The sequence below is a fragment of the Pollicipes pollicipes genome, unplaced genomic scaffold (genome assembly GCF_011947565.3).
Source record: "Pollicipes pollicipes isolate AB1234 unplaced genomic scaffold, Ppol_2.1 Scaffold_7231;HRSCAF=8579_pilon_pilon_pilon, whole genome shotgun sequence".
NCBI classification, from domain to species: Eukaryota; Metazoa; Arthropoda; class Thecostraca; order Pollicipedomorpha; family Pollicipedidae; genus Pollicipes; species Pollicipes pollicipes.
The window spans coordinates 44,961,581-44,977,222 of NW_023597034.1; the positions used below are offsets into that span (position 1 = coordinate 44,961,581).

Genomic DNA, 15,642 nt, shown 5'->3' on the forward strand with positions numbered 1-15,642 from the left:
ACTGGTGCATTAATACTAGCACGACCGTACCTACAACAAAATGATCGATCATCAAAAGATGATAGCGCCCTGAAAGGAAGCTGACAGCACGGACACTGCATGTACGACAACGAGCCTAAAAGGCGTGCTTTAGTGTCGCAGAGGAATGCTTTGCTACAGGTTACCGGGTCACCTCGACTACTTTACAGCCTGTGCGTTAGGTAATAAGCAGGCTTCGTTTTTTGCGGTTGTACATAATTATGACTCCATGTGTTCAAGCTCACTGGTTGTAGAAAAAACGCCGACGTGCACTTCCAAATGCAAGTGAATTTTGTTCGCCAATGTGACATACCTTGTCATCTAAAATACCCGCGTGGTAAGTTGTTGAAATTAGCAGCACACTTCTGCATCGAGGAAAGTTAGTTCAGCGCACAAGATGTTGGTCAAGTACGCCTTCGGCATTAGTGAAATTCATGATTGTTATATGGGTTTCTGGTGAACATGCCATATTCTTTTGTCAAACTACTCTGGAAATAAATGACTTGGTAGCCGGTTATGCATAAGGCACAATCAATTCCAAGGTAGCGACGGCTGAGGACATGGGTGCGAATCTTAAAACACTAAGCGTTGAATGCATTATTTTTTAAGCAATCAAATCGTGGGCTCTAGTACAACTTCACTCTAGTAGGGCATGCAAAGTGCATGTAGTTGGCTTTACTAACCAGGCAGCACTTTCCGGTCCCATCAGTGGATGCTCTGCCTGTGCAGGTGTTATGACTCATATGTCCATATCTTTCATGTCATGTCATTGGGGCTTTACGACGCACCCATCAGCTGAGGCTATATGGCGTCGCCTCCCTCTCACCCTGGCAGGAAGAGCGGGCACCGCGGGGAATCGAACCCCGCACCTCTGGTTTCCCAGCCGCGCAGTGGTAAACGCGGACGCCTTTACTACTACACTACCGGCACCCCAGATATCCATATCTGACCAGATAAACGTCGGTGCTTGCTCACTGTAAGCATATTATTTGTTCTTGATCTGGTCATGTCTGGCATAGCGAACCTCAACCGACAGGCATGGAGTACCGTTTGGGTTTGCTGAAGGTGAGGATTAAAGTGTACCTCAGCATTTTTACCAGCGTGGTGTGGCAATCATGCCTTTCACATTGACGTGCTGGCGTTGTAGTCCTATTCCCTTACTGCAATTATATATATATATATATATATATATATATATATATATATATATATATATATATGTATATGTATCTATATATATATGTATATATATATGTATATATATATATGTATATATGTATATGTATATGTATATACATATTAATACTTGTGTAGCGTAATAATGTCCGTTTTCCCCTACTGATCCAAATGAATAAATGCAACATTGCTGGCCCTTGCCGGTACTGCCTTCGCTGACAATCTTCTATGGATGTTGTTCGGATCTTGCAGCAGTTTGATGCGCTGCATCAGGATCATATTTGATCTCCAAGAAGCTTGATTATTAGTTTACTTCCAGGTCATAACATTGTGTAGCTCCCAGGCCAAATTTGACAACAATTGCGAAGTTTCTTTAGCATGCATTAAATGTGTTATTGCGTATCATATGTGATTATCATATATCCAGCTCATACTAAGGTTACATCGAACAGTCTTCCAAACAACTAACATGTATAAGCACCGCACAGAACAGAGTATGCTTTAGGACAAACAAAATTTGAGAAAACGTCCACACCATGCTTCAAATGGGCCGGCAAATAGTAGCAGGATTCGTTTCGAATCAGTGGCTAACCGAGCGGAAAAGAACCACGCTAATTGGATAGCGGGCGGTCGCAGGTAGGGCTATGAGAACAAAGGACGTGTACAGGTGTGCACGCCTCACCCGTCAGCACCTGCAGTGGTGAGCCTCGATAAGCCTCAGTATGTACGGCCGCACCACTGCAGATGGTCGGTGGCATTGCCACAGGTCTCAGCCGGCTCGGCACATCTCGGAAGGCGGGGCAGTTTCTAGGTGCCAGTGACGGTCAGGGACAACGACGTAACACCGCGGCGGGTCACAACGTACGCCATCGCCATGCCGATTTCCGATCCTTCGGCAATTTTGGGCCCACCTAAAAATAAACGACAAAGCTGCTCACTCAGTTTGGTTTGGTCTGCATTACAGCCCTTTCGGCCAGCACGAAAAGTTTTCGGCCTGTGGGATGCAAAAGAGTGCAGAGTGGCTGCGTTACCGTAGCTCATCCCGCGCAGGGGCCCGCTCTCGGGGCTCGTGCGGTGCCCGGACGGGACTCCCGCCACGCTCGCTCCGCGTCAATGGGGTGTGCCGGGGCTGCTCGTGGAGCAGTTTATTATGAAAGAAGGGCAAATCACACCCGCCGAGCTTAAGCCGTATTAGCTGTGTGGTGTGTACAGGACGCATGCTGCGAGCCTCGTTAAGCGGTATCCCTTGAGGCCAGAGCAACTCATGCAAACCATCAAAAAATTCCGCACGTAGATGCATACATGGATGGGCTCGCGTGATAAGGATCCGGGGAGGCGTCGGTGAGGCTGAGCCCATCCATGTTATGTTTACCGGAATTTATTGCTTTGATTTGTGTGCTGATGCATGAGCTCGTGGCCATGACGGGGCTTTCAAGCATGCTGGAAGAATCCAATGCTGGTGAAGTTCTAACTTTACTGCGATCTGTCCAGCCTCAGCGGAAATGAAGCCTGCATCCTTGGTGATCTCCGGGCTTACCTCACCATAGACGAGATTTTCGACCACATAGATCTGCTGTTTATGCTCCATGGCCTGGTTTGTCACTCCAGGGCCTCAGCCACGATTTTCTTGGGGGGTGGGAGAGGACTCAATGAGCACCTACCCGTAAGAGAAATCACGAAGCCGTTTGTGGTGCATGAGAATAAAATGGATATCTGAAGGGGCGGCACCCGGGCTTCCCCTTCTCACTGCGCCTCTTTGCCATGCCATGAGACATGTTCGTGCAGGTTTTTGCGATAAGGTCTAAATAAGATACCACCGTGCGTAATCCAGAGCTACGCAAGGGCATCTGTCGACTGAAAAGATAACGTATTTTACCATAGACTACCACTAGATGTCAGGTCAGTGCCACCGCGAGACGAGATCGACGCTTGTGGAAAGAATCAAACAGTAATGAGTGCAGATCAGCGGAGCTTCTCGCTGAAATGCGGCCCATCGTATGAACACGTCCCTGTGCCGATCTCAGCGGGGCTGTATTGATTAGTGGCCCTGGCGCTTTAGAGAAAAGGCAAAACAGGGAGTGTAACGCTGCCGACAAGGCCTGCTGGGCAGGGCAGAGCGGTAAGGAGGCTTAAGCAGGATGACCCTGTAGGGCTAGAAATAGGCCTAAATGACCTTAATCTACGTGGGAACTACTATGCGTGGGTTAATGTTCCTAAACGTGAAAATCGGTTAGAGCCTGCTCAATTATTCATATGCTTCTCGGAAACGGAAACGGAACGGAAATGAGAAACTATGGCCTTATCCTCTCTTTGCCTTGATGGCTTTTATCCCTGCCACAGCTACGCGGCTCTCGTAACGGAATAATTGCCAGTACAGTGGAAGCAGACATCATAGCTACACAACCCTCGTGACGACATTATTACTGGAACAGTGGGAAGAGATGTCATAGTTACACAGCTCTTGTGACGGCATCACTGTTGGCACAGTGGGAGGGGATATCATAGTTACACAGCTCTCGTGACGGATTCATTGCTGGTACAGTGGGAGGAAATATCATTCGATGACTTGGGAAACGCATAACGCGCATCTTTGGCCTGTCCTTGAAATAAAAGTTCGTGGGATGCGCGACTTTTGAACCCGCGAAACGTTGCCGGAACTCATGACCCAGCCAAAACGTCACTGAAACCTACGGGTATGAAAAACAGGCGTCACGTTGATGACGTTTCCGGTCATTGTTACAATACTTCACAAGCGTGTGCCGCATGTTTAACACGCTCAATTCATCATCTAATGCCTCAACCGGCGCTGTGCGCTGGCCTGGAGTTACCCTTCCAGGTACGCACTGCGAGAGCCTTTCACAAGGATGTGACTAGGACTACGACACCGGTAAAGCGAGCCGGCTGTGCATTACAAGCCATTGGCCTTGCCATATCCCGGCCACGTCTTCAAAGGGCCATACGCTTCCTCCTCACATATAGACCTAACATCGCAGTCTAGAGGTACAGCCCAGCCTACAGCCCAGCCGGCGTAGACCGCGGACTGGATCTTGGCGTTGAGCGTCAGCGCAGGCAGGTCGTCTGAAGACCTGCCACAGTCCGCAGATTGTGCCGTGTCACGGGTGGCGTGGAGAAATGTCCCTGGTGGCCTGGAGACCTGACACGAACTCGAGACCGTACCGCATCGCAAACGTCCGGGCGCATACGCCCAGATCTGGCCCCACGTGGACCACCAATCTCGCTCATAACGACAGCCCGAGGAGCGACGGACGGGCGTCGGTTGGGCGCGGCTGAGAGGGTGGCCGCAGGGCCACCGGTGGCCCTCGGGCGGTGACGGCAGCGGCGGCGGTGGCGGCGGCGGCGCGAGACAGCGCCGTCTCTGTTTGTGGCCGCCGGCAGCGATCGATTGTTGGGCCGGTTGTACCGAGCCGCCGGCCCGCCCCGGCTGCTCGACCCAGCGGCGTTCAGCGGTCGGCCGTCTCCTGCCCGACAGCCGGATGTCTTTCTGTCGCAGCGGTCAGCTGATTGCCCGGTCTGTCATGTACTGACCGTCTGTCACATCTGCCAGCTGAGTGACCTCCGTCACCTGGTTGGGCCGACTACCTGCCCATCGGCTGGGACATAACCTGACCTGGCCGGACCTCGGCTGGGGCAGGACTGTGATCCGCCAGCTGACTTTTCGGTACATCAGCGTCGTCTTGCGAACAGCTGATATCCAGCGGCCAGTCAGCTGTCCATCCGGCACGTGACGACTTGTTCGCCAGCTGACCGTCGGCTCCACACTCGATGCGCTCGAAGCCGTCGCCTACGAACAGCACGTCTCGGAGCCGGCCAGCCAGCAGACATCCTCGTGCTCGCCGAGCGGGTGGCATCGGACCTCATCGCACCGGTGGATGGCCGCCGGAAGCCGGGAGATGCCCGGACGAAGGCCGATTTTTTGCCGCCCTCGACCACGAGGGGGCCGCGTCCACACCTGTCTCGGCCAGGTCGATTGGCTGCCAGGTCGGGCAGCTGCGTCTGTCACCGTCGCGGCGGAGACGATTTCCGGCGCGGCCGCGAAGATGGCGTCCCGCCGGTGGCCATAGCAACGGCGGCCGGCGCGCGCGCGGCCGTCGGCGACGGCGGCGGCGGCGGCGGCCGGCGGCGCCACACGGGCAGCGCCGCCCGCCCAGGCCGCTGCGATGAACCGTGCCGGGGTCGTCAGTCGTCGTATCGTGAGTTAGCCGGCGTCCATGTTACGTGTGGCGGGGGGCGCGGCGCGGCCGCCCCGCTCCCTGTGTAGATGAGCCTGGGCAGGAGCCGGGTCGGATAGATGGCGCACGCTTCGAGGCCGCTTTCGTCGTGTTGCCCGCCCGCCGGGTGTCGTCGCTTGCCGCTGCTGAGCGACGCTGGTGTGGTAGGCAGTCGTGGTGTTGATCTGTACGCACTCGCCGCGAGGCCGGGCTTGCCGTGTAGCGCTCTGTCGGCGTTCGTTGGCCCCACGCACCTGGATACGTGGTATCAGACCCGATGTGAACGAACGTGTAGTTGCCCGTTGGCCCGCGAGATTTGTCAACGTTTACGTCACTGTTCTTGCAAGCTGTAGCATCGCTTACCTGTCTTCGAAGGATGTTGCGACCGCGTGTGCTGAAGCACTGGGCCATACCTGTGGGTTGGTGTCGGGCTCTATGGATTCCAGCGCGCAGTCAGTGTGTAGATGTCAGGGCGGGTCACGCAGGGCTCCGACGGGGACGGGACATGCGTGTGACGCACTGCGCAACATATGCGTATCCCTGCCCATTTGAGAAGCCGGCGCGACTTGCACCGAAACATGCGCACTGCCTATATGACACGCGACCAGACCCGTGCGTGTAACACGTTGGAGTTCTTGTGATCCTGCTTTTCGAGCGTGTTTGATGTGCATGAAGCCGTCTAGTTAGCAAGAATGTAATGATATGGCTTATGATGCTGCCGGCCGGTAAACTAATTTAAACTCGCATGCTGACAGGTGACCTGTGTGTTCTCGACAAAATGAACGTTTTCTCCTCTCTCGAAGTGGAGAAGAATCGCAATAAAAACCGACGGTGAAATAATTGTTTGACCTCGGGGCACATTACAGGAAGAACGGAGGCTGTTCGCGATGCTTGTGCGCTGCGCAGGGTGGAGCCGGATGATTGTGTTCTGCTTGGTTGGAATGTGGCTGTCCGGGGCATCCACCTTTGGCAGTAGCTCCCTGATCCGGTGGGCCGAATGAACGGCAGCTTGGGGCCAGGTTACACCAAACCACATCGATCCAGCCAGTGTCTATGGTGGGCGGAATGCATTGGTGTGCGGTGCTAAATCAGGCTATATCTGGAGATCACGCCTTTGTCTTAGTTTTCTTCCTCCTGCACGGCAGAATCAAGCAAGGCTTGTCAGGAAAAGTGTGACGCATATCGTCGACAGGATTGTAAACTTACACTTGGTACCCACAGCGTGGAAATAAAGCTCCTTTCCCCATAAAAGGGCAGTCATTATGGCGGCTTGTGGCTGATCTGTGACATGACCTTTACCTGAGCATAAAGGAACTGCCAGCACCGAATTTCGGCCTGAAATGAATGAGGCTAGTGCGGAGAGTAATGGAACCATGCTTGCAGGCCTGCATGCAATACATGCTTACGTGCAAGCCAGCTCAGTTACACGTCGGCTTAATGAAGCTCGGCAGACATCCAAATATCTATATTGGCTGAGTCTTACCGGACTTGCTGTTTGGGTTACAGGCTGTTCGTTGAGTAGTGTTGTCCCGCCACCCCCTCCTTTCCCGAGTCTCATCGACGGTTCAGTCAGGGACAGTAGGTTATTGATCCCAAATATCCGCTATGCCTACCATAATTCCTTGTTTTGTTTTGCGTCCCCAACCGAGTTGCAGCTGTAGTTTGAACCCAGAGGATATCCCACGAATCGTACGTGCGAAAGCAAAACTTTTCCTGACAATTAACCAGTTCCCTTCATTCCAATAAAGCTTTGATGTAAACATCAGCGACATTGGATCGTCGCATGAGTGGTACGACGGTACCATACGAGTGGTACGGTGGTACCATACGTTGCGTGAGTGGTATGTCGATCTAGTGGTAGTCCACTGTTATGAGTCTACGATTTTGGCATGATGTCTTGTGGACGTTTGGGAAACACCCATACTGCTACGATCATGTAAAAAACGCTTGCGTGGGGCGCCGAAATTGCCGCAGCACTGGCTTTCCTCGCTCAATTTGTGACGCACGTCTGACGCATACCTGCAGCCTTGCTATGGGATTGTTTTACCCTTTTGTGTGGGATAAGATATCTTGTCCCAAGCAAAATTTATGCACGTACCATCTGTAAATCCTGCTGCCGGAACATGAAGAAGCATATCAAATTTGAGAGAAGCATTGGCAAAAATATATTTCATTCATGCCGAAAGGGCATGGTTTTGACTCAAAAAATGTTACCAAAAAATGAGGACACTTTTTTGAATTATATGATATATTTACGTTGGATATCGCTCAAAGCCACCCTTGATATGTTCGCCTGGGCTAATCGTACTCGGCCATGAAAAGTGTTGGAAGGAAAGAAAAGAAGGGGAAGATATGTAGAAAAGCTCCAAAAATCACGCTTGTATTGCGGAATGCCTAGTACCACTTACAGCATTGATGTTTGCTGTTCAGTTCTCATCATATGATGGCATGGCAAGCGCTGTTTTACGACCGTGTTTTTAATGCGTTGGCATGTGCATGCAGTTACTGATAACTATGGTGTAGCATAACATTTGAATGACGCCGAATGGGAAATCAAACAGCATTCTATGTGTGTGTGACTTCAGTATTCAATAATTAGTTGCGTAAGCCACACCTGCAGTGATGGCATTTTGTCCTGTTCACCAAGGTTTCTTTGGACCAGCAGCGGGGTCACAGTCATTCACAAATAATTCTAGAATACATCAGCTCTGTTTACTACTCCCAACTGTAACCATCTCTAATCAAGGTAACAATTTAACATTCATATTGTCACTTTCAACCAGACAGTGCAATGAGGAATGACTAAGTAGTCAGTGAGCTGGAACTCTAGTCATGAGCTGTTAAGGACCGCAGCCAGAGTAGATTTTCATGTGTGGACACTCATTCACAAGCTGGCTGAAAGTAAAGTGATCATGGGGAACCTCCTTGCAGAACATACTCTCTAAAGGCGCTAGCACCATGGGACGCCGCAGCGTGAAAAACTGAAAACGCGCTCACGCAGCGGTCACAACTTACCAGAAAAAACGTCAGGGTCCCGTTACCTCGCACCACGGCCCATAGGAGTTCAGCGCCGAGAACGCTCGACGATCACGTGCTTAGGCAGCGTGAGAAGAGCACCAGAGCTATAAGGACCCAGGTGCATGGATCAAATATTGAAAGAATGATGGTGTTGCTCGAGCCAAATATGAGGGCGACCAAGGTCAAGGTGCTTCACGCAGACCACGCGTTTGGGAGGTCTAAGATGATGCTGAATTCAGGCTTTCGTGGAATCAGGCAAGATGCGCTAGGTAGTAAACACCGCCGGCAGGTATTGAGCCGAATTATGGCCACTCAGGCAGGCAGAAAACGATACAAGATCGTAATAAACACTTCTTCGACGGTAATGTGCAGTCATCTGAAAAGGCTTCCTTTATCAGGGTGAACTTCTCTGTATCGGCCAGCGAACACACTTTGCCTGCAATAGCTGCACACGAAGCTAAATCTGGTTTGTCAGACACCGCCAACCAATGTAGAATGACAGCGAATGCTTGCGTCCTCTCTCAGCTATGCGAAAAGGATTCAGCTTAGTGTAGAAACGCTACGAAAAACATGTGAAAAATATGCGTACAGAAACATGTGTTCGCAGAGGTGTACCGGTTGTGGCGTCCAGTGATGGCGTTGGCTAATGTTTGTGTTTAAAATAATTTTTGAGTGTCCATTTTAAATTCATTTTGCGGCGAAAATGCCGAATAGACTGTGCCAGCACCCAGGCATCAATGAACGTAAAAAATGTCTGCATCAAGGTTGTTCAAAGTGATATGATTTGTCACAACAGACGACTATTATCAGCAGGCAGCTGCTCAGCATCTTACCCAGCAACTCTGTGTGTATGATTTGTCACATCAGACGACCATTATCAGCAGGCAGGTGCTCAGCATCTTACCCAGCAACTCTGTGTGTGCCAGTCCCCCAGAAAATGCAGTGAACTCCGACTCTCTTAGCCTGGAAATAGCCTGGGGCTAGCTTACGCAGTCGCCCTAACGGATACGACATTGGAAAAGGCGGCTGCGGGACCAGGGTCCTGGTTCTGGACACCGAGTCTCCGTCGGTGTCTTCAGAACAACAAGTCACAGACGTTACAAAGTCCGTCCCTCGGCGGCAATCCCCTCCAGCTAGAACACAAAAATAAATAGAAGGTTGTGGCAATTGCCAGAATGTGCAGGTACTTTCTTAGGAAATGAAATATCGGCCTGGCAGCCGGTCTCAGCTCTGTTGTGGCGCGCCAGCAGTCGCTTCATCGGCGACCAAACCAGTAAGCCTCTTACCCAACTGAACGAGGCTCAACTCCGACAGTCGGCGAGCGGGTCAGCGGGCCGCTTACCCGACTGAGCGGGACTCAACCCCGACAGTCGGCGAGCGGGTCAGCGGGCCTCTTACCCGACTGAGCGGGACTTAACCCCGACAGCCGGCGAGAGGGTCAGCGGGCCGCTTACCCGACTGAGCGGGAATCAACCCCGACAGTCGGCGTGCGGGCCAGCAGGCCGCTTACCCGACCGAGCGGGACTAAACTCCGACAGTCGGCGAGCGGGTCAGCGGGCCGCTTACCCGACTGAACGGGACTCAACTCCGACAGTCGGCGAGCGGGCCAGCGGACCTCTCACCTGGCTGGGCGCGGCTCATCTCCGGCAGCGAGTCCTCGTACACCGCCCACAGCTGTTTGGCTTAAGTCCCAGGCGAGCCAAGAGCGAGGCAGTGACCAGCTGGTGTTACTTATCGGTCCGACGCCAGCAAGGAAGGGGAAAGCAAATGTGGCAAAACTGAATCAGAAATGTGAAGTATGTATACCGTGTCGCCAGGCTCAGGACTCCTGTGCAGGTCGCGGTACGGTATTGTACAGACCCTCCGCAGGTCGCTGTACAGCTCCTACGCAGGTCGCGGCACAGTATTGTACAGCTCCTCCGCAGGTCGCGGTACGGTGTTGTACAGCTCCTCCGCAGGTCACAGTACAGCATTGCTCAGGCCCCGTTGGTATGCCCATGCCGCGTTTTTCTTTTGTTTTTTTCAAGAAATATTTCCACTCTAGGTTATTCTGATATTATCTTTAAACGTACCCTGGCAATATAATTCGACTTATGCAGAGTCAGACTAGGTTTGCCTTCGTTTTCCGAGAGCTCGTGATGAGTGATGGAGGGAAAGGGGAATTTTACAGTGGGGAGTATGCTCCATCTGTCCAGGCTGCTGCGCGTAGGCACGCAACAAACACGACTTGGGACGGGCAATGAGAGCCGACTGAAACAAAATCACCTGAATGTCTTGCGTGGGCGTATCTAGTTTCAGGGTACCTCTGCTAACCACGGCTTATTACATGCACCCTGCACCCACCACACAAACTGCATAGTCCATTTCAACGGTAAATTCTGTCCCGCCCTTTCGCCGGCCAGGACTGTGGAGGGTGCTACGAGCCGCGCAATGCTGGGGCCCGGCCGCAGCGGGCCTGAGCTCGTGCTGCTCAGCTGCCAGCTGATCCTTCCAATGTCGACGGGCCAAACAATACGTCCGCTCTGGGAGTCGTACCCAGTGCCGCTAGATTGAGGTCGGCATTTTTCTCCAGACCGCGAGTAACTTGTGGTTGTTCTGGTCAGGAATTAGCCCTACCCTGGCGTTATACTTCGAGAAGCTTTAAAGACATCCTGGGGCTGACAGCCTGAATAAAGTCGTTGTTCATGCACAGTGGCGCTCAAACTCCAATGAATTGCAGTAACAAGGCGTGAACTAGATATACCTGCATTTATTCACCACATTCAGTTAATAGGAATACGTTTTTGTTCCACAAAATCCGTGTTGCAGCCTGGCGGCTGGCGGTTGGTAAAGGTTTCGTAAAAGGCTTTCAGCAGTGCCATGTCATGGTGACTGTAAATTGTGAACATCAGGAAGATAAAAACAAAGTTGCCTTCAGCGTCAAACGCCGCAACAAATATAGTAACATGTCAAGTGTAACACTCAACACACTAGCCTTTGTTTTACCAAGTCCGGTTAGGCCAGTTCCAGTTTTTGTCCTCAGATGCAAGGCTTCGGAGAGCTGCGAGGACGAATTCCATCATCTCAGGCGGGGTCAGGAGCTCTGATTACCGCTGCCTCAATGACTGAAACTGCGTATTTTCTCGATGACGTCAAACCGTTGGCAGGATTTATCGTGGACCGGAAAACGTGCGGCTTTTCATCGGAAGGAATTGCCCAGAGAAGTACAAAACTTTGACAACAGGCCATACTCAACCGTCATTTTACGATATGGCCGCTGAGGAAGGCATATGTGTGCACATATGCCTTCCTATCGGGGCGTGTGCCCGCACCCCCTTACCCAAAATTATGGCGTGTGTACATGACATGTGTGGCATCACATGACACGGCATGCTCCCCCCCCCCCCCTCTCCGCTGATGTGGCTTGTTCGGTTCTTCATATAGGCGAACGGGGCAACGTGGCAGTCGCCTTCATCCCTTCGACCCGACTTGGCATATTACAGGAGACGTACCAGTGTCTACTAGTGCTTATTTAATATAATTTTCCGAGAGCTATCCAACGTTTTATTTCATATCGCGGCAGCATGTGAATTGATAGGCCCCTAATGCTTGATGTGCATCATATAGGCCCCTCATGCTTCCTGAGATAGCATTAGGAGCCTATATGATGGTAATTTCACCCTTATGACCTGATTTGATCTGACAAAGGACATATTTATCATTGTTCAGTCTGAACTTCGTGATGAAGTTTGTCAATAGCCTTCCAATGTCATTTATTCCGTGGTTCTAGCTTGCTTATTTATCTGGAACCCAGAGAGGGACTGCTGAGGCCTCCTCCGTTGGGCGCAGGTTACAAGACTTCCGCAAGCGAGGGAGGACTAAGAGAAACGTTCGCACTTTCGCCGATGGGGGCGATCCAAACACCAACGCAAACGCTGCTTTTCGCTGGCCCGTCGATGCCGCGGCAATTTCCAGGCAGCGTGACTTTAGTAGCGCTGGTCCCGATGCGTACTGGTCCCCTTGAAGACGCCTCTAAAATGGCACAGCATTTGGTCCCGCAGCAACTCCGAAGGCAGACTGTGGAAGCGCACATTGTAACCGATATCTGAAATGTTCCCACCTTGGTTTAGATGCCAATCAACATTTGTATCCCTTCCAAGTTTCGTCATCTGGCTTGTGGAACCATTTTCCAAACGACGCGTCACGTATAATTAGACATTTGCAAATCAAATCACTCTGAGCTGCAGAGATTCTATCTCACGCCCAGGAGGCCAGTATCAGCAATGGTATGAGCTCGAGCTGTGATTGAATGGCCCGAATACCCTTTGGCGCCTCTAGCGGCGACCGTGCATTACCAGGCAGGGTGGCGTGACCTGAGCGGTTCCGGCGCGCGGTGCCCTCAGACCGGGCGCCTCATTAGATGATGAGAACGCCGTGGCCCTCCTGGGCTGGTGCACGCACGCGCCCGGTCAATCACCGGGCCGTCACGTCTCGGCCGTGTCCACGGAATTGAGTGGCGTCCGAGTGGTTGGAGCTGGGCTCCGACGAGTGGCTGGAGCTGGGCTCCGACGAGTGGCCGGAGCTGGGCTCCAACGAGTGGCTGGAGCTGGGCTCCGACGAGTGGCCGGAGCTGGGCCCCAACGAATGGCTGGTGTTGGGCTCCAACGAGTGGCTGGAGCTGAGCCCCGACGAATGACCGGAGCTGGGCTCCGACGAATGGCTGGAGCTGGCCCCCAACGAATGGCTGGTGTTGGGCTCAAACGAGTGGCTGGAGCTAGGCCCCAACGAGTGGCTGGTGTTGGGCTCAAGCGAGTGGCTGGAGCTGGGCTCCGACGAGTGGCTGGAGCTGAGCCCCGACGAATGACCGGAGCTGGCCCCCAACGAATGGCTGGTGTTGGGCTCAAACGAGTGGCTGGAGCTGGGCTCCGAGGAGTGGCTGGAGCTGGGCTCCGACGAGTGGCCGGAGCTGGGCTCAAACGAGTGGCTGGAGCTGGGCCCCGACGAATGACCGGAGCTGGGCTCCGACAAATGGCCGGAGCTGGGCCCCAACGAATGGCTGGTGTTGGGCTCAAACGAGTGGCTGGAGCTGGGCCCCGACGAATGACCGGAGCTGGGCTCCGACGAATGGCTGGAGCTGGGCCCCAACGAATGGCTGGTGTTGGGCTCCAACGAGTGGCTGGAGCTGGGCTCCGAGGAGTGGCTCGCCGTCGTCTGTGGTGCATTCCGTCACTCGGAATGCATATATATTGTTTTTTCATGAGGGGTCGTCCGCAGCGCGGTGGCTGCAGGGCAGCAACTATACCATCCCATGCATTCGTATGATACTTAACGGGTTTGGCGTGGATGCAGTTTTGGACCAGCCTTCCAAACCTGCAAAACAAACCTGGCATTGCTTTATGACATTGTCCTCATCAAAGGACCATGTTTCATGGCCGTTACCTACCTCCAGCCGCGCGCTCCACTTGTTGATGGCTTTCGCAAGCTCGGTGTCGGGTCACATCGGTACAAGCGAATGGTGTATTCACATTTTTCGTGACCCAGGCATTACCAGGCGGGGGTGCCATGACCTGGCATGGTAATCCCTGGTGGGGTTATTATCACACCTGGCAAGGGCACCAATGTCACACTTGGCGCCAGCTGATTAACAACGTCAGTGAAGACCACACCTGAAATCCACGTGTACAGGCGCTGTAACAGTTGGCCCTTTGGGGCCGTTTCGTGCCGACCGACGGGCTCGTGCCACCCCAGCCCGGGCCAGCCACGGTACGCGACTTGAGCTCGGCGGAACACGACTCTGGCCAATTTCACTAATATGGTGCAGCACACGAGCCCCATTCTGCTCAGTACCACGACACGGCTGCTGTGTGCCAGTACCACGGCAACGCTGGTGTGTGTCGGGTGGTCTTCCGCACCTCGGGTGGCGTGTGCCGGGGGGTCTTCCGCACCTCGGGTGACGTGTGTCGGGTGGTCTTCCGCACCTCGGGTGGCGTGTGCCGAGGGGTCTTCCGCACCTCGGGTGACGTGTGCCGGGTGGTCTTCCGCACCTCGGGGGGAGGGGTCGTGTGCCGGGGGGTCTTCCGCACCTCGGGTGGCGTGTACCGGGGGGTCTTCCGCACCCCGGGCGACGTGTGTCGGGGGTCTTCCGCACCTCGGGTGGCGTGTGCCGGGTGGTCTTCCGTCTGTCATCTATACCGCGGTTTGTGTGTGTCAATTGTGCCGCGGCTTGTGTGCATCAGCTGTGCCGCGGTTTGTTGTGTCAGCTGTGTCGCGGCTTGTGTGTCTGTCAGCGGGGCTGCAGCTTGTGCTGGTGTCAACCGTGCCGCGGCTTGTGTGTGTCAGCTGGGCCGCGGCTTTTGTGTGTCACCTGTGTCGTGGATGGAGTGTGTCAGCTCTGTCGCGACTGGTGTATGTCAGCTGTGCCGTGGGTGGTATGTGTCAGTTGTGCCGTGGGTAGTGCGTGTGCCGCGGCTGGTGCTTGTCAGCTGTGCCGCGGGTGGCGTGTGTCGGTTGGGCCGGGACCTCGGATGTGTATCAGGAGTTTCCTGTTCTGGGTCTCGTCAGCGTTTTATTTACCCATCCTCGCCACTCTGACCACGCGGCTGAGCGGCCCTTGCTCCAAGGGCGGCAATACTAGGGTGACTACATTCCACCCACAACCGCCACGAGACAAAGGCAGGGGTGCGTTAGGCAGATGTGCTCGTCAGCCGGCCTGTTGTGACATGTTATTTTCTCCTGTCCCCGCCCGTATTTAGCCTTCGGTGAGTTGGACACTGCCAGTAAGAGACTAAACATGACGTCATTGTGTGGAGGCATTCGAATGTCCGGGATCGGCTGTTGTCACTGAAATAATAGCCATAAGGACATTCGCACGCGTATTACTCGCAAACGTGCAACCGTCAGTAGATTATGAAAGCGTTGGCCAAAACATCTGTCGTTTGAAATCGCTTTACCTTAATTAAAACGATGAATTATTCCGTCTGTGACGCTCGTTGCCTACTTTTCCGCCTTTTCACTTCATGACTGTCGCTTATTTACGCCAAATTGAGGGACGTATTCGAAACTTGATTAGATAAAGTCATGCTGGAAACGACAAGGTAATAATGTGACCCGCATGTTTAAAACGATGTACCATTTGGAACTACCAAATTGAGATCACTCACATTGATTGATAAGAGATAAATGAAGGCACTACTTCGTCCGAGAAGCTACTGCCTCGGGACTA

General features: G+C 53.1%; 1 protein-coding gene across 4 annotated transcripts in view; it reads left to right on the plus strand.

Moving 5' to 3' along the window:
- The window catches only part of LOC119110539 (neo-calmodulin), a 249,042-nt gene that overhangs the window by 211,409 nt on the left and 21,991 nt on the right, over positions 1 to 15,642 (plus strand). Inside the window, exon 1 of one of the 4 annotated variants that reach the window (XM_037234404.1) lies at positions 5,355 to 5,405. The exons of the other annotated variants lie outside the window; for them this stretch is intronic. Coding sequence (XP_037090299.1) covers positions 5,373 to 5,405 — 33 coding nt within the window. The 5' untranslated portion in view covers positions 5,355 to 5,372. Of the gene's footprint in view, positions 1 to 5,354; positions 5,406 to 15,642 lie in introns of those variants that run through there. 4 annotated transcript variants of the gene reach the window in all.